The 25,474-nt window shown below is 53.6% G+C and overlaps 1 protein-coding gene across 1 annotated transcript in view; it reads right to left on the reverse strand.

Annotated features, from left to right (window-relative positions):
• Positions 1-1,119: 1,119 nt before the first annotated feature.
• The window catches only part of PPM1F (protein phosphatase, Mg2+/Mn2+ dependent 1F), a 26,215-nt gene continuing 1,860 nt past the window's right edge, over positions 1,120-25,474 (reverse strand). Inside the window, exons 2-8 of the mRNA XM_006908663.3 lie at positions 20,862-21,109; positions 15,697-15,839; positions 11,161-11,363; positions 10,362-10,550; positions 8,477-8,620; positions 6,583-6,676; positions 1,120-5,207 (exon numbers count right to left, since the gene is read on the reverse strand). Of these exons, the coding sequence (XP_006908725.1) occupies positions 4,828-5,207; positions 6,583-6,676; positions 8,477-8,620; positions 10,362-10,550; positions 11,161-11,363; positions 15,697-15,839; positions 20,862-21,058 (1,350 nt within the window). The 5' untranslated portion in view covers positions 21,059-21,109 and the 3' untranslated portion in view covers positions 1,120-4,827. The remainder of the gene's footprint in view (positions 5,208-6,582; positions 6,677-8,476; positions 8,621-10,361; positions 10,551-11,160; positions 11,364-15,696; positions 15,840-20,861; positions 21,110-25,474) is intronic.

The raw sequence follows: 25,474 nt of genomic DNA on the forward strand, positions 1-25,474 counted from the left end.
AGGGGCCACTCAGCCTCTGCCTGCCCTGTGTGCCTGGTTCCGCAGGCCTCCCTCTGCCCCTACCCAGTAGCCCCAGGGAGAATGGTCTCCTAGGTGCCAAGCTCCCCTGTGGTGGTGGGGGTAGTGCGGAGCCACCATCTGGCTGTAGTGATGAGATTCAGACACGTGAGGCAACTCATTAGGGAACAATCAAGACAGCATATACTTAAGACCAAAAATCTGCTGAGCAGATTCAGCGGGAGCTTAGGAGGAGGCAGAGGGGGCGGAGGGGGCGGAGGGGGCAGGGGAGGGGAAAGCAGATGGGTGCGTAGGTGGGGCTGGGGGGGCAGGGTCTGGTTGGAAGCCCCAGCCTTCCCCTCAGTGACAGAATGGAGAGAAATCAAGCTGCCTCCCTTACAATGTGGCCTGGAGGGTGGGAGTCCACTGTCCGGGGCTGCGTGGAACAAGAGAGGGCACTGAAAGCTCTCAGGGATGATTTGGTAAGGAGTAGGAGAAATCAGGCTGGCAAGGCTCGAGAGTGGGCAAGAGGGTCCCACAGGCAAGGGGAGTGGGCAAAGGGAGGGCTTCTGGGGGCAGGGTCTGGTGGGGATGGAGGTGGGGCGCAGCAATCCCCAGCTAGCTGGCCTCAACTAACTGAAAGCACAAGCTACCATATTCCATGTTTTTGGGAGAAGTTCAGGTAGCATTTTGTGGTCATGGCTCAGCAGCTTCTGCATGGAGGCATTTTTGATGTCTCTATTCCCTTGAGGTCTGAGTTTAGCCAGGAGCACAAGGAACGGCCCCCTGGCTGAGTGTTGTATGGGGAGGGAGGAGTAGGAGACCTAGTCCTTGATGGCCTAAGGACACTAAGGACTCCTGCGGCCTCCCCAGGGGCCTCCCTACTATCCCATGACCCCTGCAAAGGCTCACAGCTGCTGGTGTGGGTGGGCTGGGAGCACAAGAATGAGAACCAGGCCAGGCAGGCTGGTTTGGAGGGGCAAAATCCCTCCAAAATTTGGCTGCTCTTCTTGCAAAGATATTTGCAGATGACCCCCCTGTACCCCAGCAGTTTCCAGCCACCCTGGACATCAGGGGAACCGGGAGCTCAGAGGTGAGAAAAAGCAGGACTCGGGACTTGAGACAGGTTTCAAAACTCAGGATTTATTGACACTTGAGCATAAAGGCCCTGGGAGGAGAACGCCTTTCTGGCCTTTCACCCTAGGACTTGTCCCTACAGACATGGAAAAACAGCCATCCTGTCTTGGAACAAGACCCCCCATCACAGAACATCACTCCCAGGAACCCCACTGAGAAGTACACAGATAAACCCTTGGCAAGGCCAGCACGGCATGTGAATGGCAAGCTTGGCAAATTTGGCAAAGCTGTGGAGCCTTGGAAAAGTGCAAGCCCCTGGGGCTGCTCCCTTTGGACAACGGCCAGAATCAAATCAAAAGAGCTTATTTTACACAGACCCACCTGGTTTCAGTTTAGCTGGGACGGGGGCCAGGCTTATGAGCTGTCAGAACTGTGCCCTTGGCCCCAGGAATACTGCTGAAGTAGCTGGGGAAGGAGTGAGGCCAGGGACTACGTGCTGGCCTGGGGAGGGTGGAAGGGGACAGGACTGCTGCCAAAGGCAGGGCTGGTCCAAAGCTGACCCAGGACCTCAGAGAGCCTGTGCTCCTCTCTGGGGCCCACCCCTATTGCTCTCTCCCTAAGACACAGCCATTTCCTAGTCCTGGATGCTGAGGATGGGCTGTGTCAGGAGCCCATGCATTCATTCACCTCCAGGATTTCAGCGGGTTGGGATCTTGACTAACCACCCCAGCTATGCCAGCCCCTCTTCCAGTGGCTGCCTGCGCCTCTCCCACCCCTGCTGGCTGGGTATCAGCCCTACCTGTAAAAGCAGGGTTGGATTTCTCCAGCTTTTGTATTCCATATAAGGCGCTAGCATTAGTAGCTTGATTCTTTTCCAACCCACTTAATTTTAAGAATAGACACTAATAATACTTAATCACCCCTCCCCGTTGGTGGTGCGGGATGAGCCCGCAGCACTGGTAGCATCACCCCAGGATGTGGCTGGATTTGCCCCAAGTGACCTCTGCACCAGATTTCCAGAAGCTACTACACAGACTCAGTGTAACCCTGTGCCCTACAAAGTGGAAAATGAGGCACAGGGAGGGGTGACAACTTATTCAGCTCACTAATGAGCTAGTGGCAGACCTGGGACTCGAGAAGGGGACTGAGGTGTCCAGACCAGCGTCCCAGCTAGGGGCCCTGTTGGGACTGTGGCCTGAGGAGGACATGGACCAGAATGCTGGGAGGCTGAAGACTGCCCAAGGCTCTCAGTGCAGCCAAGTCAGGATGGAAGAGACTGACTCTGTGCCTTGGTGCTTACACAGGCCGGACCCAGTGCAGCAGGAGAACAAAGGTTCCCTCAGCTGCCAGGGTCACACCAGACAGCAAAGGCCTCTGCTGTGGAGGGGGAGGGGGCTTTGACCTTGGCTGGGGGTGGGGGAGATGCCAAGACAAACCTGGAGAGATATCCTGGTGGAGCCTTGGGCCGGGGCATGAATCAGGTCACCAAGTGGTGTGATCCAGACTCCACAAGGTGAAGCTCCTCTCTTGGTAGCAATCAACAGAATAAGATTAGCAAAGAAAAGAGAAAAACAGAAGCCTGTTGCTCCCTCCCTCCACTAAGGTCATGCCCATGGTAGAGAAGGGTGGGGGCGATGAGAAGGGCCTCTGGCCCCCAGAAGGCAGCAGGGCCTTGAAGTGAAATGGGGTAACACCTGGACATGTTGGCCGCCAAACATTCTCTAAATTACAGTGACCATGTTTAAGACGCTTTTTATCATGAGGTCTTGAGAAAGGCATTGACCACATGGCCTCAGCATCTTCATCCTGCTGTGGGAGTGGGGTTAATGTGGAGCCTACAAGTGGTGGCCCATGGCTCCCTCCCTTCCTGCTGGACAGCCCACCAGCCTCAGGAGAGGTGGATTTTACCAGCCACTCCTTTCCCGGGGCTCCTCTCAGTGCCACTGGGATCAGGGGGCTCCCTGTGCAGGCTTTCCTGGGGCCCTGCTATTGTGAGTGGACTCTGAATATCTCCATAGGACCTCGCACTAAGCTTCCTCCCACTGCCCAGCCCCACACCCCCAGACATTATCCTGCAGCTACTCCCTTCTCAGACCTGCCAGCCTCTGCCTACAGCAACATTGCCCACCACTGCGAGCCCCGGGGCTCCTACCAGAGACCTGACCTACCCCAGGGCTTAACTTCTACCTAGAGCCCTTGTCTAGCCAACTCCACATGGGATTTTTATCTGCCCCACTTGATATGAGCAAATGAAGTCACCTGAGCTTCACCTTCCCAGGGCAGGAGGGGACACAAGCTCTTTCACAAGCTTTCAGGCTAGGGGCAGAACGAGGCATCGGAGGCCGCCAGCCATGGGCAGAATGAGGGGCTGCAGCCCAGTGGGTGGGAGAGACTCCCAGTCGCATCCTCGCTGCCTCCAAACAGACCCACAAGCTACACTGGGCTTGCCAGAGCCTCTTATGTGTTTCCCAATGAAACCAATTCAACTACCAACACACAAGACATTCTGGAACATTCTAAACAGCAGCAAGGACCTGTCTGCTCACAGAGCTTGGGCCCTCGCCCTGAGGTCCAGCCAGATACCAAGCAGCAGGGTCAAGGTGGGTGGCAAGGCGGCAGGTGCCACAGTCACCCTGAGCTCCGAGAGCCGTGAGGTCGGGCCACACAGCACAGTCCATGCTCTCAGGGGCCACTCTGCTAACTGTCAGCAGCGCATCACAAAGAGACAGAAAATACTCTTCTAGGAAGAATTCTAGCCGGAGTCATGCCACTGCAACAAAATAAATCTTGCTTTTGTGAAAACTTAAACATGCCTATTAGAACCCATTATATGCCTGGCTGATCTAGCCTTCTCTAAAGCTGTGTAAGGCACTTGAACGGCTTATTAACACTACCTGAAAAGGTTTTTGTTTCAATCTTAAGGAAAAAAAACTTAGTAATACTGCAAAAGAAGTTTCCCATTAAAAAAAAATCAATACTTAAGTTTTCTAAGAAATAAAATAAATGCTAAGCTCTGCTTAAGTTATATGACACAACAGGTCACCTTGGCACTGACAGAACAAAGACAAAACCTGAAATACTGCTTCTGAATTAGACTTTTCCCTGGGAAAAAAAAAAGACCACAAACAAAAGACAAGCGTGGTGCCTCTGAGCTTCCTCTCCCTGGGTACTTGGGGGACAAGGGTCCAGGGAGGCCAGGGCCACACGTGTCACAGCTGCCATGAAGCAGGCAGGTGACCTCTGCGGGCCAGATCTCAGATTCTCTCTCCTCTATGGGAAGTGGACTCAGCCAGCCAGGCCCCTTGAGGCACATCTGTGGCTAAGAGCCCTTCCAGATGTGGCCTGTGAGGAATAGATGAGAAACCTGTGCTGGGTGCCCAGGACGTGCCTGCAAATGCCGTGGCTCCTAGGTCTGTCCTGCTGCCCCATGCACATGGCCACCATCTTTGGTCTGGCTGTAGCCAGTGCCCGTGGGAGCAAGAGCCAGTCCAGTTTCCAAGTCATCTTCTCTTTGGTGAGGCTTCCTTCAGAGCACCCAGCTATCCGAACTGCCTGTTACAGGCAAGGTGTGGCACCCACTGCCCAATGTAGTTCTGCAGCCACCAGGGTGGGCTGACGTAAGCAGCACAAGGCGCTCAGGGGTCCCAGGGGAAAGTGCTGCTCGGGCCGCACCTGCCTGCCCACCGCTGCCTGTCGGGTCCTAAGGCATCTGAAGGGGAGGGTCGCAGGGTGGGGGCCGGGGGCCTAGACCTCCTAGCTTCTCCGTGGAGTTTGGTTCATTGGCTCTGAGAGGTCAGAGGGCAAGCCTCGGCTTCTCCCATCTACTGGGGAGTCCCCTGCTCCCTGGGCCCCACTCTCCAGCAGCTGTTGGGGATCCCTGAGGAAGACTACCATGACTGTGATGTTGTCATGGGAGCCTCGCTCCCGGGCTGCAGCCACCAGCAACTCGGCGACATGCAGCCCACTGCCCTGCTGCCTGACCAGGTGGCTCTGGACAAGGCCAGCCACCTCCTGGTGGGGGACAACATCGAAGAAACCATCACAGGCCAGCAGCAGGTAGTCCTCGGAGCCGGTCAGCTCCCGGGAGGCTGAGTCTGCCTCCCCAGACACGTAGGGCTTCTGGAAGACATCCCCTGGGCACAGGAAAGAAGTGTCTGGTGTTAGAGGATCGTTCTGTCTGCTGTTCTGTCTCATCCCATCCCATCAGGCCCAGGCTCACTGAGGCCACCCTCCTCCAACACCTGTGCTCACAGGCGAGGACACAGTGTAAAAAGATAACTTCACATGGAGGGTGAGGTGACAGGTTCATTCTGGTGTTCTTGAGGACGGAATCAAAATCTAGCAGGGCCAGAGCTCAGCTCCACAAAGTCGTTTTCTTATTCCCTGTGGAGCAGGGCCCAGAGTGAGTGGCCCAGGACACTGCATGGGCTGTGGCCCTGGGCCTGGCCCTCCTGGGCTCCTGATGGCTCCCCTTGGACACCTGAGAGGCACTCAACTAAGCGTGTCCAAATGCTCACTTTTTCTCTATCACACCCGCTCTCCCAGTCTCCCTATCATGGAAACCAGCGCCATAATCCCCAGGTCCTTATGCCCAAACCTGGGGGTCCCCTCTAATTCTCTCGCACGTCCCACATCCAATCTGTTAGCGAGTCCTATTTGCTTTACCTTCAAAATGCAGCTAGAACCCACCTCCCCTTCTTGTTTCCACAGCTCACACCTCACCCAGAACCCACAGAGCTTCCAGCTGGTCCCCCTTCTTCTGCGTTTACCCTGACAGCCACTTCTCCACGAGGCGTGAACTAGACCACGTCATCTATTACACAGTACCACCCAGAGCTCCTCACTCCTTGGGAGGGAGCCTGGCCCCCTGGCCTCCATGCCCTGGGGTGTCCAGAGACAGAACAGCAGAGACCACAAGGAGAAGGGCTATAAGGAAGGCAGCACGTTTGGCGAGAAGGATAGATGTTTCAGGAGGCTGGAGGGACTGATGCCCCTGCAGGAAGTGAGCGATTTCTAAGTACTTGGAGGGGAGGTGTGGCTGCTGAGCCCCAGACTGAGGCTTGGGATGCTGAGAAAATAGGACAGGGTGTGGGGAGTGTGTTGGGGGGTGGCTTTTACTTCAGATTTTAAGACAGAACAACAATCATCAACATGACGGGGTAGGGAGAAATAAACTTCACTTATGGAATATTTAAAAATTATCTTCCAGGTAGCCAAGCGTTTCCTACTAGATTTTTCTGAGGAAGTGTTTCAACAATTAGATAATGACATAACTTAAACTGAAATTATTTGTGTGAGATGGAAGTTTCTCAGGCGTCTGTGGCTGTACTCTCTAAAGTCCCCAGTCCCTCCACAGTCTGACTGATAACACAACCCTACAGACCACAGGTGCCTTTTCAGCACATGATACTGCTGTTCCCAACAGCGGAGTGAGCCTGTGGGCCTTGAGGGGTCCAGAGGCCTTGACCTTGGGCAGCCTTTCTTTCTTGCCCTACCCACCACCCTTACCTATGGCTCTGGAGACAGCTAGGGTCCCGTTGACTCTCCAGCAGTCCATATGAGACACGAAGCCACCCAGCGCTTCAATGCGCTCCTTCTCGTCCTGTGGGAAACAGCCAGAGTAGGGGCCTGGGCACACTGGTGGGGCAGGGTGACCAGTGCTGCCACTTGGGTAGAGACAAGCTGGTTTCCGAGACAACACTGGGAGCCACAGTTCTTGAATGATGCTTAAATGAGGCATTGGTAACGGAGCGAGAAATTATTTATAATTTACTAATTGTATTTCATTTGCAAGAAGGGCTAAATAGGTTATGGTGCAAATACAGACAGGTTGCCTACAGCCACCAACCAACAGCCAGTCCCTGAGTAGCATCTCAGGATCAGGGAGATGCTCACGAGGCAGCAGAAAGAGCACAAGCCCTAGACAGATGGCAGGACCCTCAGCTGCCTCACATTTCACACATGATACTGTCCCTTCCTTCTAAGCTGCTGCTGGGACAATGAGACCAAGTGAGTGCTACATGTGGCCACCAGGCAGGACTGGATGAAACCTGAATCAGGCCTTGGATGAGCCCTGTGCCCCTGGGTCCTCGTTCTTTTCCTCCACCCAGGAACCACCCGGCTCCCCAGAGGACTGTGGTGCTCCAGGCCTGAGAGGACAGGACAGAGGCCCAGTCCAGCCATGAGTCCTAAAAATCTCTTTGGTCCTATACATTCCCCTGAAGGAGAGGTTTCCAGCCACGAGTCCACTGCCTGAAGGGTGACAACAACAGCCCTGCTATTTCACAGATGATGAGCCTGAGGCTTAGCAGGGGTGGAGCCAGGACGCTGTCATTCTTGGCTGTTATGCCATCAGTGCCTGATACTTTCTGCCGTGTTTTCTAGAAGCCACAAAAGCAGGCAGTTCCAAACAATTACATAAAACCAACACTTCCACATGGAAAAGCCCATTAAGACAAAAGAGAATTTGCAAATCACAGGGAGCCAAGCTTCCTAACAGTATGTAAGATGCCTATAGACTGATAAGAAAAATAGCAACAGCTTAGGAGAAAAATGGGCAAAGGACAGGATTGGAGTGTTCTCAGGAAGGGGGACAAATGAGCTTTAGCTTTTGAAAAGATGCTCAAGCTTGCTCTGTAAGAGAAATGCGAATTGAACCAAGGCCTTCTCACCTCTCAGAGAGCAGGGCCCCCACATGGCCTGAGGGGACAGTTTGGCAAAGCTATGCACCCTGACCAGCTTTCGCACTTCTAGGAGTGTGCCCCAGTGTTTCAACGATACCTGACCCTGAACAATGAAATGCCGAACTAAGTTATTTATTGCTATCTTGTTTTTAGTGCCAAAAAGACTGAAAAGATCTCAGCGGAGAGACAGGAATAATGGAACTCCATCAGCCCTGCAGGAGATAGACTGGACGCTTCTGTGAGATGTGGTCCAGGGAGGAATGTCATCCTCCTGTCCAGGTCAGTACCCTGAGGATCAGACAGGTGAGTGACCTCAGGGTCCCAACGTAGCCTCCACCCAATGAAGCCCCAAGCCTGCTCCCTCCGGGCCCAGTGTCACCTCCTCCATGCAGCCCTCCTCCCCCACAGCCCAGGTGTTTGGCTGCTCCTTGCTGTGGGCAGGACGGGACCCTGAATGTTGACCCCATTTACTGAATTTACTTGGGACCTCTGGCTGTTAATATCCCAAACATTAGGGGACTCTCTAGCCACTTGAGTCAGGCAAGGGAGCCCCCTCTGTGGAGGAGCACCAGAAGTTTCCTGGAAGATGGTCCAAGGCCCCTATTACTTCCTAATTTGCCCCAGCAACCCCGGCCAGGACTCTCTGACCATCCGCTTCCCTGATGGGCCCAGCATGATTGGGCCTAGGATGTCCCCTGTGGGTAGAGGGAGCCCCTTACCTGTCGCTCAGGTTTGTGAGGCTCCATCAGCTTCACCACCTGCCCCTGCTGCACCAAGATGACCTGGGAGTCCCCGAGCCAGGCGATGTGCAGCGTCTTTCCCGCGATGAGTGCGCACACACCTGTGCTGCCACTCTGCAGCCGCTGCAGGGAGAAAAGACCGTGAGGGTGAGGGTGAGGGTGAGGGTGGGCGCCTGCCCCACAGGCACACACGATCCAGACTGAATGACTGCTGGCAAAGCGCTCAGCCAGAAAAAGGAACGGACTGCTGATGCACATCGGGCCCTGTGAATGTCACAGGATTATGCTACGTGGAAAGAGAGCACGTCCTGTGTGAGCCCATTTATATGAAACTGGAAAACGCACACGCAATCGTCTGTTGTGTCAGAAAGCAGACAAGTGGTTGTCTGGGAGGCAGGTGGGCAGGAGGACGGGACGACAGGGGAGAAGAAACTTCTGGGGGTGATGAATATGTCTGTTGTTGTGAGAGTTTCACAGGTGTAGACATGTCCAAACCTATCAAACAGTACACTTTAAATATGTGCAATTAATTGTGTGTCAGTTATATCTCAATAAAGCTGTTTAAAAATAATACCAAACTAAACACCTGCCCCAGAGAATCGTTTCTCGTCTCTGAGAGGCAGCCCTGAGCTTGGAGACCTTTTTTATCTCCTCGGGGTGACAGTGGCCAGGAGGGCTGAAGCATGTCAGCTTTTCACTGGTTCCCACCTTATAGTTTTAGATGCTGTATGGTTTCCTGTTAAGTCCAGCGTTGCCGATTTGCGTTGAGTGCTCAGAGCGTCTGATGACAGTGTAGCTCTCACCCCAAGTCTCCTCACCAGCCATGTTGCCTGGTGCATGTCTTTTACTCTCTGAGCCTCAGTTTCCCAATGTATAAAATGGACACAAACTTAGTATCTAGCCCGCAGGGCTGTGGGAGGACCCACTGAAGAGAACACAGGTGAAATTCAGTGGAGGAAGGTTCTTGCGGGGGGCGAGGGGTACATTCATCCTTCTTTCAGGAACAGATGCCTCCTCCCTCTGTGGCTCTGACTCCCAGTGAACACCAGCACCTGCTGAGACCCTGCCCAGGAGAGCAAGGGCAAATGGGGCTGTGTACTGATCATGAGTTTTCTTTTCTGTATTTATGATGTTTTGACAAATTGGGGGCCTTGCTAATCCTAGAAAGAATGCCCCTCCCCCTCCCCCAGGGCCAGTTAATGCCTAAAGAGAGCAAACATCTCCCCTACGAGCACCTTTCATGCACAAGCTAGCTGGTCAGGAGCCCATGTTCTTGACCATCTCCAGTGCTCCCCCTGGACTGGATGGCTGGGGATCACCCCTGTAGCTCAGAGCCCATAGAGGTGATTCTCACCATCCAATCCTAAATTTGCTGTGACTTGCTGGTCCTGTCTCACCCGCGCCTTCCTGTGGAGGCCACAGTGAACGCTCTGGCCATGGCTTCCTCTCTCCCTCTGCCGCCTGAGGGACCTGGTGCTTCCCTGTGTGGCTCTGCTTGGGAACTATAAGTAATAAACTCCTTTTTCAGGGTGGCTGTCTCTGCATCTGTCATCCTACCATGCTTGACTAAAACAAAACCCTGGGCACATCTTAACACAGTCTGCCCCCTCCTGTGAGGCCTGCACACCCTCTGCTACAGGGCAGGTCCATGCTGCTGCAGGACCAGGCATGCTGGATCAGGGGCGAGTTTTATGCTGCTTCCATTTAAATGAGAAACAAGCCCCCTTTGTAAGAATGAAATGACATGACTGCCAGCAGCCTTTAGTGAAGACCTTCTGATACTACCAACCACTTCAATTTCTATCCTTCTGCTAATGGTTCCTGGCCCCCAAACTGCACGGGAGGCCTGTGTGCAGGTTCTCACCTCTCGCTTGGCTTTCCAGAGGAACATCTCATCGGTGCGCCGGAAGGCTTCTCTGAGGGCTCCCGCGGGGTCTGTGGGCAGCTCTGGCTGGCGGGCAGTGTTGGCGTGTACGTGCACAGCGGCATACCTCGCAGCGTCCACACCTCCATGACCGTCAAACACGGCAAAGTAGGCGCGGTCCACAGGGTCCTGGTGGGGAATGCAATGGGGGTCACCGCCCTGCTGGTCTCATGCCTGACAGAGGCTGTGAACCGGCCAGGGGCTCTTGTCTGTGGGTGGAGCCCGGGGGCTGACTAGAAGGGTCAGGAAGGGTCTGGAAGATTCAGCATGGCCTTCCCCATCAGACGACCTTCTGTTTCACCCTCTTTACTGAGTTGCTGGAGTCAGAAGATGAGGAAGATGTATCAGGTGGCTCCCAGTACTTGAGACAGAGCAGGGCTCAGCAGTCATGACTCCGCCTGAACGTGGTGCCCGGGGCCTCTGCTTACTACAGACTTGGGGAAACCATCCCTTGCCCCAGTCCCTCAGCCCAAAGAGGAGGCAGCTAGTGGCTGCCCTGGTCTAGAAACACAAGGACAATGAGTTGGGCCTCTTAAACCTCTGGGAAGGAAGTGCTTTGAGAGCTGTCCAGCACCTCGGCCTTCAGACAGTAGCTATAGGCATCACCCCTAATTTGGCTCTGGCTGAAAGCTCTGCTTGGCACCCAGGGTAACCCCCACCATTTGTGCAAGCCCTCCTAGGCTGTCCTGATTGGGGACACTGGCTTCATGCCCCAGGAACGGGGAGGTGGAGCACTCACGGACAAGCCGAAGAGCTGGTTGAAGGTGGGAAGGCACACGTGCCGGTCCTCCATCTTGCGGCGAGTGTTCCGGATGGCGTGGATGGAGACCAGCCACTGCCGCTGTGGCACTCGGGCAGCCAAGGGCACCTGCTTCTGCCACTGGCTGCACACTTCCCAGAGCTGGTTAAAGAAGCTCCGCGCCAGGCCCTTGGCATCCAGCACTGCTGGGCAAGATCGAGGGCTGTTAGGGAAGCACCAATGCCAGCCAGCTGACGCTCCACTCGCTCTCCCTGTCCCCACTTCCTGTGGCCTCTGCAGCTCTCCAGACGGTCCCATCACAGGCCTGCACAGGCGCCATCAGCCCGTCACTCCCCGGGGCACACCGGCCTAATAAACTATGTGTGACAGGCTGTGTCATCAGCTTGAGAAATGTCCAGTTTGGCAATATGAACCAGGGACCTCCACTCACGGCAGCCCACCCCAAAGAAAGAGCTGGAAATGTAAAGATGATTTGAGGACAAACTACAGAATCACTTATAATTATGCAATAATTAGAAATAATACATATCCATAATACAGTAAATTATGGTCTATTCTCTTGATGAAGAATTAAGCTGCTATTAAAATCATTTTCGGAACTTAACATGTAACTGTCATATAGCCTGGCAACTGCATCCCCAGGCATAGGAATTCAGACTACGTTCATATAAAAACCTGTGCCAGAATGCTCACGGTAGCTTAATCTGTAATAGACGAAAACCAGAATTGGCCCAGACATCCTTCAACACACAAACAGTTACACAAACATGGGTACATTGTGCCATAAACATCACTTAGCAAGAGAAAGGAAGTATCTACTGACACGTGCAGAAATCTGGTGAATCTCCAGGGAATTACGCTGAGTGGAAAAAGCTAATCTCCAAAAGTTACATGCTGTGTGATTCCATTTATGTGCATTCTTGAAATGACAAAATTATAGAAATAGAGATTAGTGGTTGTCAGGGGTTGGGGGTGGTGCTGGAGTGGCCACACAGAGGAACAAGAGGGAACCTTGTGGGATGAAATGGCTCTGTATCTTGGCTATGTCAGGATCTTGGTTGTGATATTTCACTATAGTTTCGTAAGGGAATTGGTTTAAAAATGCCCGGGATTCTGATGTGTTATAATAACTGTATGTGAGGCTATGGTTCTCTCAAAATAGAGTTTAATTAAGAAAACTAAAGGGTAAAACAGAAATGATCTTTTACAGAGTTGGCAAGCACGTGAAACGCTTATGTCATGATATTAAGGAAAAACACTGATATTAAAAAAAAAAAGTCATGAAAAAAGGAGGATGGAAATTCCACACACGGTTTAATCAGGAGTACACGATAAAGCTTTCAACCACCTGGACCCAGGAAATAAAAGGCAGGGAAGGCATGAAACCACAATGTCAGCAGTGGGTGTTTACAGGTGGTGGTTTATAGGTGATGTTTTTTTCTTGAGTATACTTTTTTAGTGCTTTCCTAATGTTCTGTTATAAGTGTTAGTCCCAGGTGATGGTTTTAAAAATACATTCATAAATTCTTTGATACTCCTCCTTTCAAGGGCGGGAGCTCAATTCCCTCCCCTGTCTGTGCAACTTAGTAGCCTTAGTAACCTGCTTCTGATAAACAGAATAAAATGGAAGTGACCATGAATGGCTTCAGACACTAGGTCCTAAGAGGTGCTGTGGCTTCTACCTTATGTGCTCTCTGTCTTTCTCACCGTCTCTCTCTCTCCCTCTGAATCACTGGCTCTGAGGGATGCCAGTTCCCATGCCATGAAGATGCTCAAGCAGCCTGGGGAGAGTCCACATGGTGTGGAACTGAGGCCTCTTGCCAACAGCCATGCGATTGAACCATCTTGGAAGTGGAGCCTCTGCCCCCCTGGCCTTTGTCTGACCTCATGAGAGACCCTGGGCCAGAACCGCCAGCTCAGCTGCTCCCAAATTCCAGACTCACAGAAACTGTGGGATAATAAATGTTTATTGTTTTAAGCCACCAAAATTCAGGGCAATTTACTATGCAGCAATAGGTAATACCACCCAACAACATGGATTTTAAAAGAAAAACTGAAAACCTACCTAAACCTGGCTCTAAAGAAAAGATTAATGAAGAACTGGTCCCAAGGAAACCTCTGAGGCCGCACCTCAGAGACTCAGTTCATTTCGATGCACAAACCCCTCCCGGGACCCCTGCTGGCCCAGACGCGGGAGGCAGGTACAGGCTGGTCACCTAAGAGTGGGGCCCCAGGGCAAGTAACTGGAAACAGAACAGACTCAGAAGTGTCAGAGGCCACACTCGAAGGGCTTGGGGAGTTGGAGAAGGAAGAGCTCCTTTGTCTGTAAGCACAAGTGGCCCTGGAAAGACACTTCCGAGGGCATTCACGCATCAAGGTGGGGTGTCTAGAATTGGCTGCTGCTATCACATCCAGGATTCAGTGGCCCTTCAGACATTTGGCAAGAACTGGGTTTTATCTGGCCTGAAACACCCAGGGAAGCACATGGCACCGTTTACTCTCTTGCCTTAAGAGAGTATTGTTTTTGTCAATGTGTTTAAACTTGAATCTCGGCTCCAGCAAAGGGCAATTACCAGTGAGAATAAGCTGTGGGAGGATCACCTGGCCCACACACTCTTGATACAACTCATATGACACGCCTGCTTTCCTGGCACCCACGGAAACTGCTCACTGGTCGGGGAGCTGCCGGGTGGCAGAGAGGTCTTAGTCACATCTCTGCCCTTGGGCAGTGATTCTCATAACACCAACCGATGGCCCTTACTACGCTCTGCTCCCATGACAGGGGCGAGCTGAACCAGGCTGGGAGCCCGGGCCTTCACGGAGGACAGGGGCAGGCTGCGACTTCCTCTTGCCTGGGTCTTTCCCTCCTCAGCAGGGAGCCAAGTGGAGGGCTCTGCCACTGTCATTTGCTGCACTGCTTCTTCCTGCCAGAAGGTGGCGCCAATCTCCTGTTGGGAAGGCAGGCCAGGTGGGGCTAGTGGGCACTTCCTTGGCAGGGCTGCCAGCCTGTGGGTTTTGCAGAGGACAATGGCTGCCTGTCACTGAGCCCCTGCCTCCCGCACCTCCCAGGCTTTGGGGACATGAGGCTGTGTTGGGATGGAACGCAGGCGGGGAACTGGGGAAAAGGGCAGGGGCCGGGAACCTCCTGCAAGGAGAGGCTGCATGGTTTTCTTCTCTTCTCCCCTCCTGTTTCTCACTTTACCCTCAATGCTTGCACTAATGCTGAGACAGTCAGATAAAACAGGCATACCTCATTTATTATGTTTTGATTTATTGTGCTTGACAGATGTGTTTTCTTACAAACCGAAGGCAAGACTCCTCCCAGCCGCTCCCCCACCCCCTGCAAAAAGATTACCACTTGCTTTACTGGGTGGCCTAGAACCAAACCTACAATACTCTGAGGTATGCCTGTAATTAAGGGACATGAGGGAGGTGTTAGGGAACACTAAGGTGGAAATGATATGTAATACATAAATGAACTAAATCAACAAATTGTACACCTTTAACTTACACAATATCACGTCAATTATATCTCAATTAAAAAATAAGAATAAAGTAATGTAGTCAGAAAGAAAATCGCAAAGGCAGGAGAATCTGCTGAGGCTCCCAGGACCCATTCTGCCCTCTGCATCCTGACTGACCTGCAGCCCCGCCTGTGGCCTGGGCAGCACCTTTCACCAGAGAACATGGAGCGAATGAACGCCAGCTGCCAGCCTGGGCCCACTGCACACTCTGCCATGGGCCACGGCCGAGAGGCTGTTGCTCACTGTAGCTCTGGGATGATACGAACCGACGCTTGGGTGAAATATGATAGAAAGGAATTACTAGGAAAGTGAAAGGAAGACATACAAAATAAGAGACCTGCCTTTTTAGGGTGAGGCTCACTCCCTGTTTCTGGGTTTCTCTGGTGGCATAGCTTGGGACCACTCTGCTGTCCCAGGAGCATATTGCGTGCCCAAGCTCTCATGGACACTACTGAGTCTCCACCTGATGGGGTCGGGTCAGCCCAGGCCAAGGGCTGAGCTCTCGCATTTTCTACCACCTGGACATCAAGGCCACCTCTGGGAACTCATCCCATATCACTCTCCCAACTCCCACTTCACTACAGGGTGATGTCACCATGGGGTGATGTCAGTTGAGGCAGAAGAGCAAGAGTGAGGCTGAGAGTACCTTGGTGTCCTATCGTGTAAAATGAAATGCACATTATTCATTCCCTGGCTGTTCTGAAGCCCAGTGGGCAGCTGCTGTGCTCCCCCTGCTGCCTTCCTGCTGCGAGCGCTTTCTCCGCATCCTGGTCCTGCCACCCTGTCAAGAGCATGTGCACCCGGCACTGCCCCTTCACAGCCATCAGCCACATGCTGCCATAACCATCCTTCCACCAGCAAAATGGGAAAGGAGGTGGAGGCCAGGTGAGCCCTGCCTTCTCCCACACTGGCGCTCCCTAGCAACCTGTCCCTTGTCTGGCTGCCAAGTCTGTCACCTACTAAGTCTGGGGCCCAGAGAGGGAGAACTCACGGGTCACGGGGGTCTTCTCCTCCTCTTCCTCGTTGTCCTCCACCTCCTGCCTGGGCAGCTTCCTGAACTCAGAAAGGTCTGTCTGTAGCAGCTGGGAAACTGCTTCATGAGCCAGAGATGAAGCAAGTGGTGGCAGAGCGTTCCTGGGACAGGAACAAGAAATGAATTGGGGACAGCTCCTCAGCAGAAGTGCCTTGCACCTGCCCAAACTCTCCAGAGGGAGACTTCAGGCCCCCTTCCACCTAGGCAGGCCCGTCTGGAGGTAGTGATGACTGCTCACACCTTAACATGGGGCCATGATGAGCGGGGTGGCCTCTGGCCTTTGAGCTGGACAAATGTCTACACAACGACATTTACTGGGGCCTACACACTGCACCAGACGTGGGCTGGGGCTGGTGGGGAGGGGGTGTCACAGATATGTGAGCTATGGCCAGACAAGCTGCCAAGTGCCCAGCCTGATGACAGCACCTGGTCACCAACACTGGCTGGGGACCCCTGGGTGTTGGGGAGTCTTATGGGTTGAATTGTGTCCTCTACAAATTCATATGTTGAAGTTCTAACCCCCAATGCTTCAGATGTGACCTTATTTGAAAATAGAGTGGTTGCAGATTTAATTAGTTAAAAATTGGTCACTCTGGAGTAGGTTGGTCCCCTAATCCAATAACACTGGTGTCCTTATTGAAAGGGGGAATTCAGACACAGACACACACAGGAGGAACGAGTGATGACAGATGAAGGCAGAGGCTGGAGTAATGAGCCTATAAGCTAAAGACACCAGCAACCACCAGAGGGAAGCAGCCCTTCTGATACCTTAATCTCAGACTGCCAGCTTCCAGAACTCTGAGACAATACATTTCTGTTGTTTAAGGCACCCAGCCTGTCACAGCCCCCTCAAGAAACAAATCTAGGGAGCAAAGGACCCCTGGGCTACATCTGGAAGGCTGGGCTGTGCAGGGCCAATGGGGACTCTGGTCTATTGGGACAGCTGATATAAAGGGATGCTGGGGGGAGGGTGGCAAGTGTCAGGGCAATGGGGAGCCATGCCCCTGGTGTATTCTGAAGAGGGATGTGACACGATGGGATCAGTCTCTCTCTGGCTTCACCATGGAGAGTGGACAAAAGGTTACATGCTGTGGGGAGGCCAAAGCCTGGAGGTGGACAGGAGGGGACAGAGAAGGTGCTGGGCAGGGGACTGAATGGTCCACGGTGAGTCTCAGGTTCTGCTTAGGTCTAAAGGCCTGGGGCCGATGGGTGTGTGGTCTGGATTGAAGATGGGGCCTAGAATGAATGGGGGTGGGGCCTATAGCCCAGGGGTCAGCAGTGATGGAAGAAGTGAGATGACTGCAGAAGTGGCCGCTCAGGGCCGGGGAGGAACGATTCCAGGAAGTGAGATTCGAAGGTCATAGCTGCCCAGAACAGAGCTGGGGTCGGCATGGGCAGGAGTGGGAAAGCAAATGGAGCGAGGGAACAGGAACTTTGAAGGCAGGAGAAGAGGGGTGAAGGGTAGCTCCCAAGAAGTCCTGGGGATGGAGAAAGTGAGGCCAGGGGGAAGAACTAGTGGAAATTCTGCCACACATGCATTTTGCCATGGGCTCCCAGGCCTGCCTGCCCAGTCCCCAGCCTTGGGGCCGGCTCCTGTACCATGTCCCTAGGAAGCCCTCCCTGGCTCCCCCAGACATAGGGGTCACCCCTCTTGGTGCCCCTACAGCTTCTAGGATGCATTCTGACCCCATAATCTGCCTTCCCACCAGTGGGAGATCTCCTCGCAGTATTCATCCACATGTGATTTTCCCTGAAGGCGGGCGCCAAGGCCCAGGGCCGGCAAGTCTGTGCTTCTCTGCTGGGCTGACACATTCGGCTTCACCCTGAGGGAAAGTACCTCCCACCAGCCTGGCGGATGATGGGTCACGGCCCTTTGGGGCTGAGCATTTGTGGTATGTCGATAGACGGATCTTAGGAATCTACTAGGATGAATGAGAGGGTGACTCAGGGGAGAAGCCTCTGGACCTGCCTTTGAAAAACAACCAGCCAAGACATGAGAAATGAGTTCCTCTGTCATTCGGGGATATCCTGCCAACCGCTGAGTTTTCCTTTGTCACAGCAGGGAGAAGGGGCGCCTGTTCTCCTTAATCCCGGTGGTGAGGTTGCGCTGTGGTTTCCTGCAGGCCCTCTGAAACCCTGCTGCTGAGGCCACTGAGGGCAGGAAGGCAGCTTCCGGCTGCAGGGACCCACACAATGCCTGGCTGTGGGCCACAGGCATGCTTCCTGGACGCCCTTCCCGCCTCGCCCAGGGTTCCCACCTGACACACCCTCAAGGTACTCAGGACCTGCATCATTGGGGCTCCTAACATGACCGGAAGATGCTGCAATGAATGAGAAAAGGTGTGTGTATAAGACACAGGGACCCGAGAAACACTCCAGTCCCATCCACCTCAGGGCTTTCCAAGGAGTTTCCAGTTAAGTAGCAGAGATGAAAATACACATAAAAACATAGCGTAAGGTGTACATTGCTTGGGGACCATAGATGTGACACGGAACTGCTAACAACAAGGAGGAAGACAGGACATAAATCATCATACCCTTGAACTCAGCGATCTGACTTCTGGACGGCCTCGTAAAAGGTACCATTTATAATCTGACAAAACTCCATGGACCAATATGCTCTGCACCCCTTACACCCGAGAGCCCTCAAGCTTGAGCTCCAGGGATGTGCGCCCACCTGGTGGGAACCTGCGTGGGGTGCTTTCAACAGTCAGTTACGGTGCAGACAACGTGTGAACAACTGCGTCTACGTAGAAAAGAACTACTAAAAAAGGATAAAAATAACTAAAAATAGGTCCATTAAGATGGCTTGAAAATGTAAAACTTTAAACACATTACATTTTAAAGTGCTTTAAGGTGGGTTCATGGCAGTGGGAGGGGCTGAGGTGGCTGGTGGGAAGCTCTGCAGAGGCCTGCATTGCCCCCTCCAGCCTCAGGCCAGGGGGCTATGAACCCTGGCCTCTCTTATCACTAATGGTCTCAGGCTTGCTCTGCCATCCTGCTAATTAAGGTGGGGTGCCCAATTAACAGCTGAGCCAGGGCCTTGCAGAGCTCCGCTCCACCTCAAACAAGTCCTGCTTTTCCCTACTTCAGCTTGAGACACCTGCCCTCCCCCATAAAACTCCCTCCCCCAAGGCCCTGCGCCCCACAGACTCTTCCAACTGACCCCTGACTTCTCCAGCTCAGGTTCCCCTAGGCAGGAAGGCAGTCACCTACTCCTACCTGGCCACCCTCCTCTCTACCACCCCCTCCCACTTCCACTGCTGTGAAGCAAAACCAGCCCCTCTGTCCTGGAGCCCTCCCCCAACCTGGGGACTGACCCTCAAGCTGGTGCCCCTCACAGACCCCAAGCTGTGGCTTGTCCCTCCTCTGATGCTGTGCCGCTTGCCCAGAGGCCTGATTAACCTGGGGCTCTGCTGTCACCCAGGCCAGCTTTCCCACCTCGGTCCCCAGCTCTTCCTCTCTGTCCCATGGATACATCATCCTTTGCATGGCAGTGTGCTGGGGGTCCTCTCGCTTTTCTTAAGCCTTGGGCGGCAGGGGTGCCAACCTTCCTGGGCCTGCCTTTTCTCTCATAGTCCCTGAGCCCTCACAGAAGCCCAGTGGCTGCTGGGAGGATGGACCCGGCAACGCCGTGCCCCTCAACTTCCTTTCTCCCCTGAGTGTGGCCTCTATACCTGGCCAGTTCTCTCTCCTCCCATCCTTGGTGCTCTAGGTCCTGAGGGAGGCAGAACTCTGAGAGCCCTCCCTCATCCTCTCCTCCTGCACCCCTCAGCACCCATCCAGCATCCCTGACATGGCATCATCAGGCCACAGGCCCACTCTGCCCCACCTGTCTCTAAAATATTTCCTCAAAGCCAAACAAATCCCCTCTACACATGCCACCCCCTGAGAGACACAGACACTAGGCATTTCCTCCCGAGCGCTGTGGGGCCATGGGGGATGCTGGGGTGGACATGGCCCTGGAGCAGGCCCACAACCAGCAGCCTTTGTGCTCAGTGACACAGGCTCCCACACTGCAGCTGCGCATGCAAGAGTCGGTGACTCTGCTGGGGCCTTGGGGTTCTTCCAAGCAGGCTCTCGGTGGATATGTGGGAATGGAGCTGACCTACTGCAAAGGAAGCACACTGAGACCAGGGGTGTCTGATTTTAGGGGTGATGCAGTGACTAGGAACCATGGGCGTGGCCCCTAGCCCACATGCTATGAGCCTCCTCAGGTGGGCTACTGGCAGGCACAAACTTTCTATCTCCCTCAAAACCTGCTAAGTTGGTTGTGTCCCCTCTCTGTGCCTCCACTTCTTCATCTGTGAAACAAGGAAAGTACCATCACCTCTTAGGTCGTGGTGGCCAGGGGCAGTGGCGGGGACAGCACGGCCTGCATACTAGGCACATAGCCAGGCTCTGCCCTGCCCCAGCGTTGAGGCCTTGGCCAGTCTCCTAACCCCTTGGCTTCTGCCTCCCATGTGTGAAACGAGACAGAAATGGGACCTTCTGCTAAGCGCCTATCATAGGTTGAATTATGTTCCTCCAAAAGATACGCTGAAGTCCTAACCTGTAGTGGCTCAGAATGTGACCTTATTTGGTATAAAATGAATTCATAGTGTAACAGGGTGGGACCCATATCCAATAGGACTGACATCCTTACAAGAAGAGAAGAGACACAGAGGGGAGAAACGCCACGTGAAGAAAGACAACGGGAGATGTGAAGGAAAACAATGGGAGGACGCCATGTGACAAGGAAGGCCAGATTGGAGGGGTGCGTCTCCAGGCCCAGGCACACTAAGGACTGCTGACGATACCAGAAGCTGAGAGAAGGGCCTGGAACAGATTCTCCTCGACAGCCTTTGTCTGAGAGCACGGCCCTGCTGACACATTGATCTCCGACTTCCAGCCTCCAGAGCTGAGACAATACAATTCTGTTGCCCTAAGCCACCCAGCCTGTGGTGCTTTGTTACAGCTGCCCTGGGAAACAAACAGCACTGTCACAGGGATTCATGCAGGGAATATAACCAGCACAGGGCAGGATGTGTTAAGGGTCGCCAGAGTCAAGGTTGGCATGTAGCCCATGCCGTGCCCCTTACTTCCATCCCATGCTGTCCCCTCTCAGTGGGTGCATGGCCTACCTGCTGCTCAGGAAGCCCATCGCCAGCTCGATCAGCTCGCCCTCTACTTCCTCTTGGCTCAGCACTGTCCCTGGGACCTTCCACGGCAAAGGGCTCTCCAGGTTCAGCGGGGCTGGGAAGTCGCGGAGGAGGGCATCCAGGAAGCCAGGGGTCTCCTCTGCCATCTGGCTGCTCTGCTGTGGGGCTCTAGAGGCCATGCCCAGAGCATCCCGGGGGGCCTGCTGCCGGGGCTCCAGTCAGGCTTCACTCTGGGGAGAGACGTGAGGGTTAGCAAAAACATAGGGCGCTCAGTGCCCTTCTCTGAAGTCACTGCGCCCTCGCCCTGCAGTGCTAAGTGTCCAGTGCCCTGCTCTCTCCTGCACCTCCAAGCATCACACGGCAGGTGCTGAACCAAGCCTAGGGCTCAAGGCAGATGGACAGGATCACCTGGCTTAATACACAGTTTGTTGTTCAGGGGGCCCCTGAATTGGGAGGGATAACCCTGATGTCTCAATGCAGGTCTGAGAGGGGACACAAAGGAGCCTAGAGAAGCCACTTCAAGAGACAGAGCCAGGGGCAGTTGCTGCACAGATGTCCTGAAGGAGAAGGAAGGCATGTGCCTGGCAGAGATGGTCGGAGTGGCCAGAAGCAGGCAGGAGAGGGACCCCAGGACCAGGCCACTGGGGTAGGTAAATGTGGCAGGTGACCTGGGACCTGGGCAGCTAGGAGGTGAGGAAGTGATGCCACCAGGTCTGTGAGCCTTGAAGTGGTACCCAGAGGGGAGAAGGGACACCTATTGGGGGAAGGAAGAGAAGGGCCTGGACGGGACAGCACCAGGGCCCACATGCAGTGCCCTGGGCTGTTTGGAGACTGACCAGAGGGGGAGCGGAAAGGTCTCCCTAGAGGCTGTGGGGCGCCCCAGGGTGTGGGCAGGAGGGAAGAGAGGGTTAACCCAGGACAGTCAGAGGCATCTGAAACATAGTCAAGCCTCTCCGACAGGAGTCCAGGGCCTCCTAAGGCCTGATTGGAGGAGAGGCGCTGTGGACACACAGGTCACCAACCCTACTGCCCAGCATTGAGGGCTCTTCCTCCCTACAACCTTAGGGAGGTGGAGGGCTTAGTAGCTTCCAGGCCCTGTGCATTACCCGAAACACCCCTGGGAGCCATGATGAGCCCCCATTTAGCAGATGGGAACATTGAGGATTGGAGAAGGGCAGTCCTTTGCCTGAAAATGGACTTTGGAGGGACTTTGGAGCCCAAGCTTGTCATCTTTTCTTTACCCAACTCCTCTTACGCCTGGAAAGTGTCACTCACCCCCATCCTACAACCCAAGGTGGGCCTCCGGCTCCTCTCCCGCAGCTCAGGACCACTGAGGTACTGCCAGCCCACCCTCTCTGCCTCACACCCATCCCCTTTTTCCCCAGCCTGCTCACCTCTTCTGTTCATGTACTAGTGAAGGCCCCATCTATCAGACACCTTGATGGTCCCAAGGGCCCACTGGGCTCCGGCCTCCCACTCATAGCCCTCCAGACCCAAACGGTCCCATAGCGACTTCCTTCTATCACCCTAAGAGTTAGCCTCTGCCCCCACCCTCCCCCAATCCCATTCAGGGGCTGTAGCCCTGCCCTCTCCAGGCCCCACTTTCTTCACACACACCTGAGTACGTCACCTCCCCACCACCTGCTCAGCACCGGCCCCTTGTTCTTGCTCCTTTCTCTCTTACTCTCCATAGCATCCGGCCTGGGAAACTTTCTTCGGGAATGAATCCCACAAGCTTATCCCCCAGGGAAATAGACAGTGTTCCTTGATGGTAACAAATTGACTTGAGAGTCCAAACAGCACCCCAAGTTCTAGGAGGAGAATCTGGGGAGCAGTTCATAGTCCATCTCCTTCCCAAAGCCTTCCAGGTTCTGACGAGTGAATGGAGAAGGCAGGAGCACAGGAATCATCAGTCTTAGAATATTTACAGGCCACATCTGCAAATTTTACCAAAAGGCAGCTGTGGGCAGGGGTTCGAAGCTGGAGGATGAAGGCAGCTCACAGCCCACTGAAGAACACAGCTGGGGGAAGAGCTGTCTTTATCAAGAACTAACTTAGTACAAGACCTCTGGAAGAATAAGAAAATAGGAAAGTAGAAGGCGATACGGAGGTAGAGGGGAAAGGGAGAGTTAAATGTCTAATCAGCAAAGGATTCAGAGGGCAAAGGGCAAATGGTGGTCAATTAGAAAAAGAAAACACACAAAACCGCGCTCTTCTTCCAGAGGCAGGAATTGAAAGTTAATTTTTAAAGTAGACATGCAGAAATAATCTGGAAACGGGGCCGGTCCCTTGTGATGGTAGGTTACGGAACAGACTTAAGTTCCTTGTTATCTTTTCATTTACTCATCACTAGAAGTAAACACCATGCGGCTCCAGTTACAAAGGCAAACAGGTAAACAAGTCAAGAATGTAAAATAAAGAAGGGAGACCAGAATGTGAGCAGGATGGACAACTGCACTCTAACTACCAGGGTGAGACTGTGAAATGGGGTGATCAGGAAAGGCTGGCAGCCCCATGGGGGTGGTGAGGATCAGCTGGGGCAGAGGCCAGCCAGGCCACACCAGCTCCTGAAGATACAAGAATCAAGCCAATGAAAACAACAAGACAGTGAGAATTTCCCAGCAGGCCTGGACACCCTTGAGCAGAGAAAGAGGCCTCCTCTGCTTTCCCCTCCTCTGCATTCAAACGCTCAGGCCCCCTGTTGCTTATAGGAGAGAAATGTGAGTAATGCAGAGCTGCCCCAAGCAACGGTGGGCGGCCTTGGGGTTGGGGAATGCTGAGCCCAGAAACAGATACTCCTACAGGCATTGAAATCTCGGCCTCATGTACATGAGTGGTTAGGATCCGATGAGAGAACAGTGTACTCCCTGAACGCCCCAGAATATATAGGAGGGCCCCAGTTTGAGAACCCTGGCCAGAGTTCAAGGTCCTTCACTTTCAACATCAATTGCTAATGGTGGCGCTATTGGACATTTTGGAATGCAGGAGCCTTCTTCTTGCCTCCCGGCCTTGGGGTGCTATTTCCTGTGCCTGGGGTCTGTTTCCCTGGGGGTTGGGGGATCCTCCTCTCTGCACTGCAGACCCAGTCTCTGCTATGCCCCTGCTCACCAAGCAGTGGTCATGTGCCCTATGCCCACTGGCCCAAGCCCAGGGTCTGGCAGCCTGCAACGTACGCTGAGGGGGTCTGGGGGGTGAGGCAGCACAGGTGTGACAGCGCTCTTGCACAGGCTCAGCCTGCATCCTGGGGTGTGGGCTGGCTTACTCTCAGGGCCCGTGCCAGCCGCCCTCCTTCGCTAGACCAGCCGGTGGCCCAGAGCCACCCTGTGTGCTGAGGACCAGCTGGGCTTGTTTCTGCATTACCTAGAGGAGGCGAGGGGTGAGGAGAGGAACCATGTCATGGCTTCCGTTCTCTGAGGCCTAGCTAGTTTATGACATACGAGTAATTTCCTTCCCTGCCCTTCCTTTTTTCAACAAACTCCCAACTCTGTGATGGAGCCACACGGATATGAGCAAGACAATCCTTACTCTCAGAAGCCTGGGCCTAGAGATAAAGGTACAAAGACTGAGGGAGGGAGGAATCCTAACGCAAAGAGGGGCCCAGAGGCGGCCCTGGGAGCGTCAGGAGGGACAGGCGGCAATGCTGTGGCCCTGAGCTCTCACAGGGCTGACTGAGGCGTCTCAGAAGCAATGTGGTGGCCAGCGGGCAGGCAGCAGGACCCAGGGAGTGTGAGATGAGGTGGAGCTGAGCCTAATGCAGGGGTGTACTGACTGGTGATGCTGGCGAAGGGCTTAAGAGGGACTTATGCATGAGTCTGTGCAAATAACCAAGGACCTGAGGGACAGTGGGCCCCAGCCCCCTTCGCTACCTGACTTGACCAGTCTGGCTAAACATGGCCTCCACATCCTCTTGGCTCCTGGAATGAGCTGCTTATCAGCAGGCAGCCAAAGTGGCAGGAAAGACGGTGCTGCCAGCTAACATGCACCAGAGGCCCATGGGTGCCATCACCACTCTGAGCACTCTTCCTGGATCACCTCTTTTTACCTCCCCAAAACCTGTTGTTATCCTCACTTTACAGAGGGGGACTGCACATAAGGGCCAAGTAATTTGCCCACTGTCCCTCAGTGAGGTTCATGTCTGGCTCCTGTGATGGAAACCCGCTCATCCTGCGTGAGTCACCGACCCTGGATTCCTCCTCTCTGTGCCCCCTGCCCTGGCACAGCCCCTCATCTCCGTGCCCTTGTGCCTTGCTTATGGCATTCCATTTTGCCTTGAAACCTCTCTGATCCAAGCTCTGCTAAAATTGTCACAGCTTTAGGGTCCAGCTCTCGGCCTTCCATGGCTCTAGAGCACTTTTACTGATACCTGATTGGTAAAAAGTCCATTTTATTCCATTTAAAATATGTATGTTCCTCTAGTTTACCAGTTTTGACTCATAAGCTCAACTAACGCATATTTGTACAACTGCATTTTTCTAAGTCTGGACAAAATACTTGTTGAGTCCTGCTCACTTCAGATTCTGGGTGAAGAAAAAAAATAGCAATCTTTAGAAAAGGAAACTGTGTCATTATTACAAAAGTATTATATTAATTTTTTT

The sequence above is a fragment of the Pteropus alecto genome, unplaced genomic scaffold (genome assembly GCF_000325575.1).
Source record: "Pteropus alecto unplaced genomic scaffold, ASM32557v1 scaffold113, whole genome shotgun sequence".
Classification (NCBI taxonomy): Eukaryota; Metazoa; Chordata; class Mammalia; order Chiroptera; family Pteropodidae; genus Pteropus; species Pteropus alecto.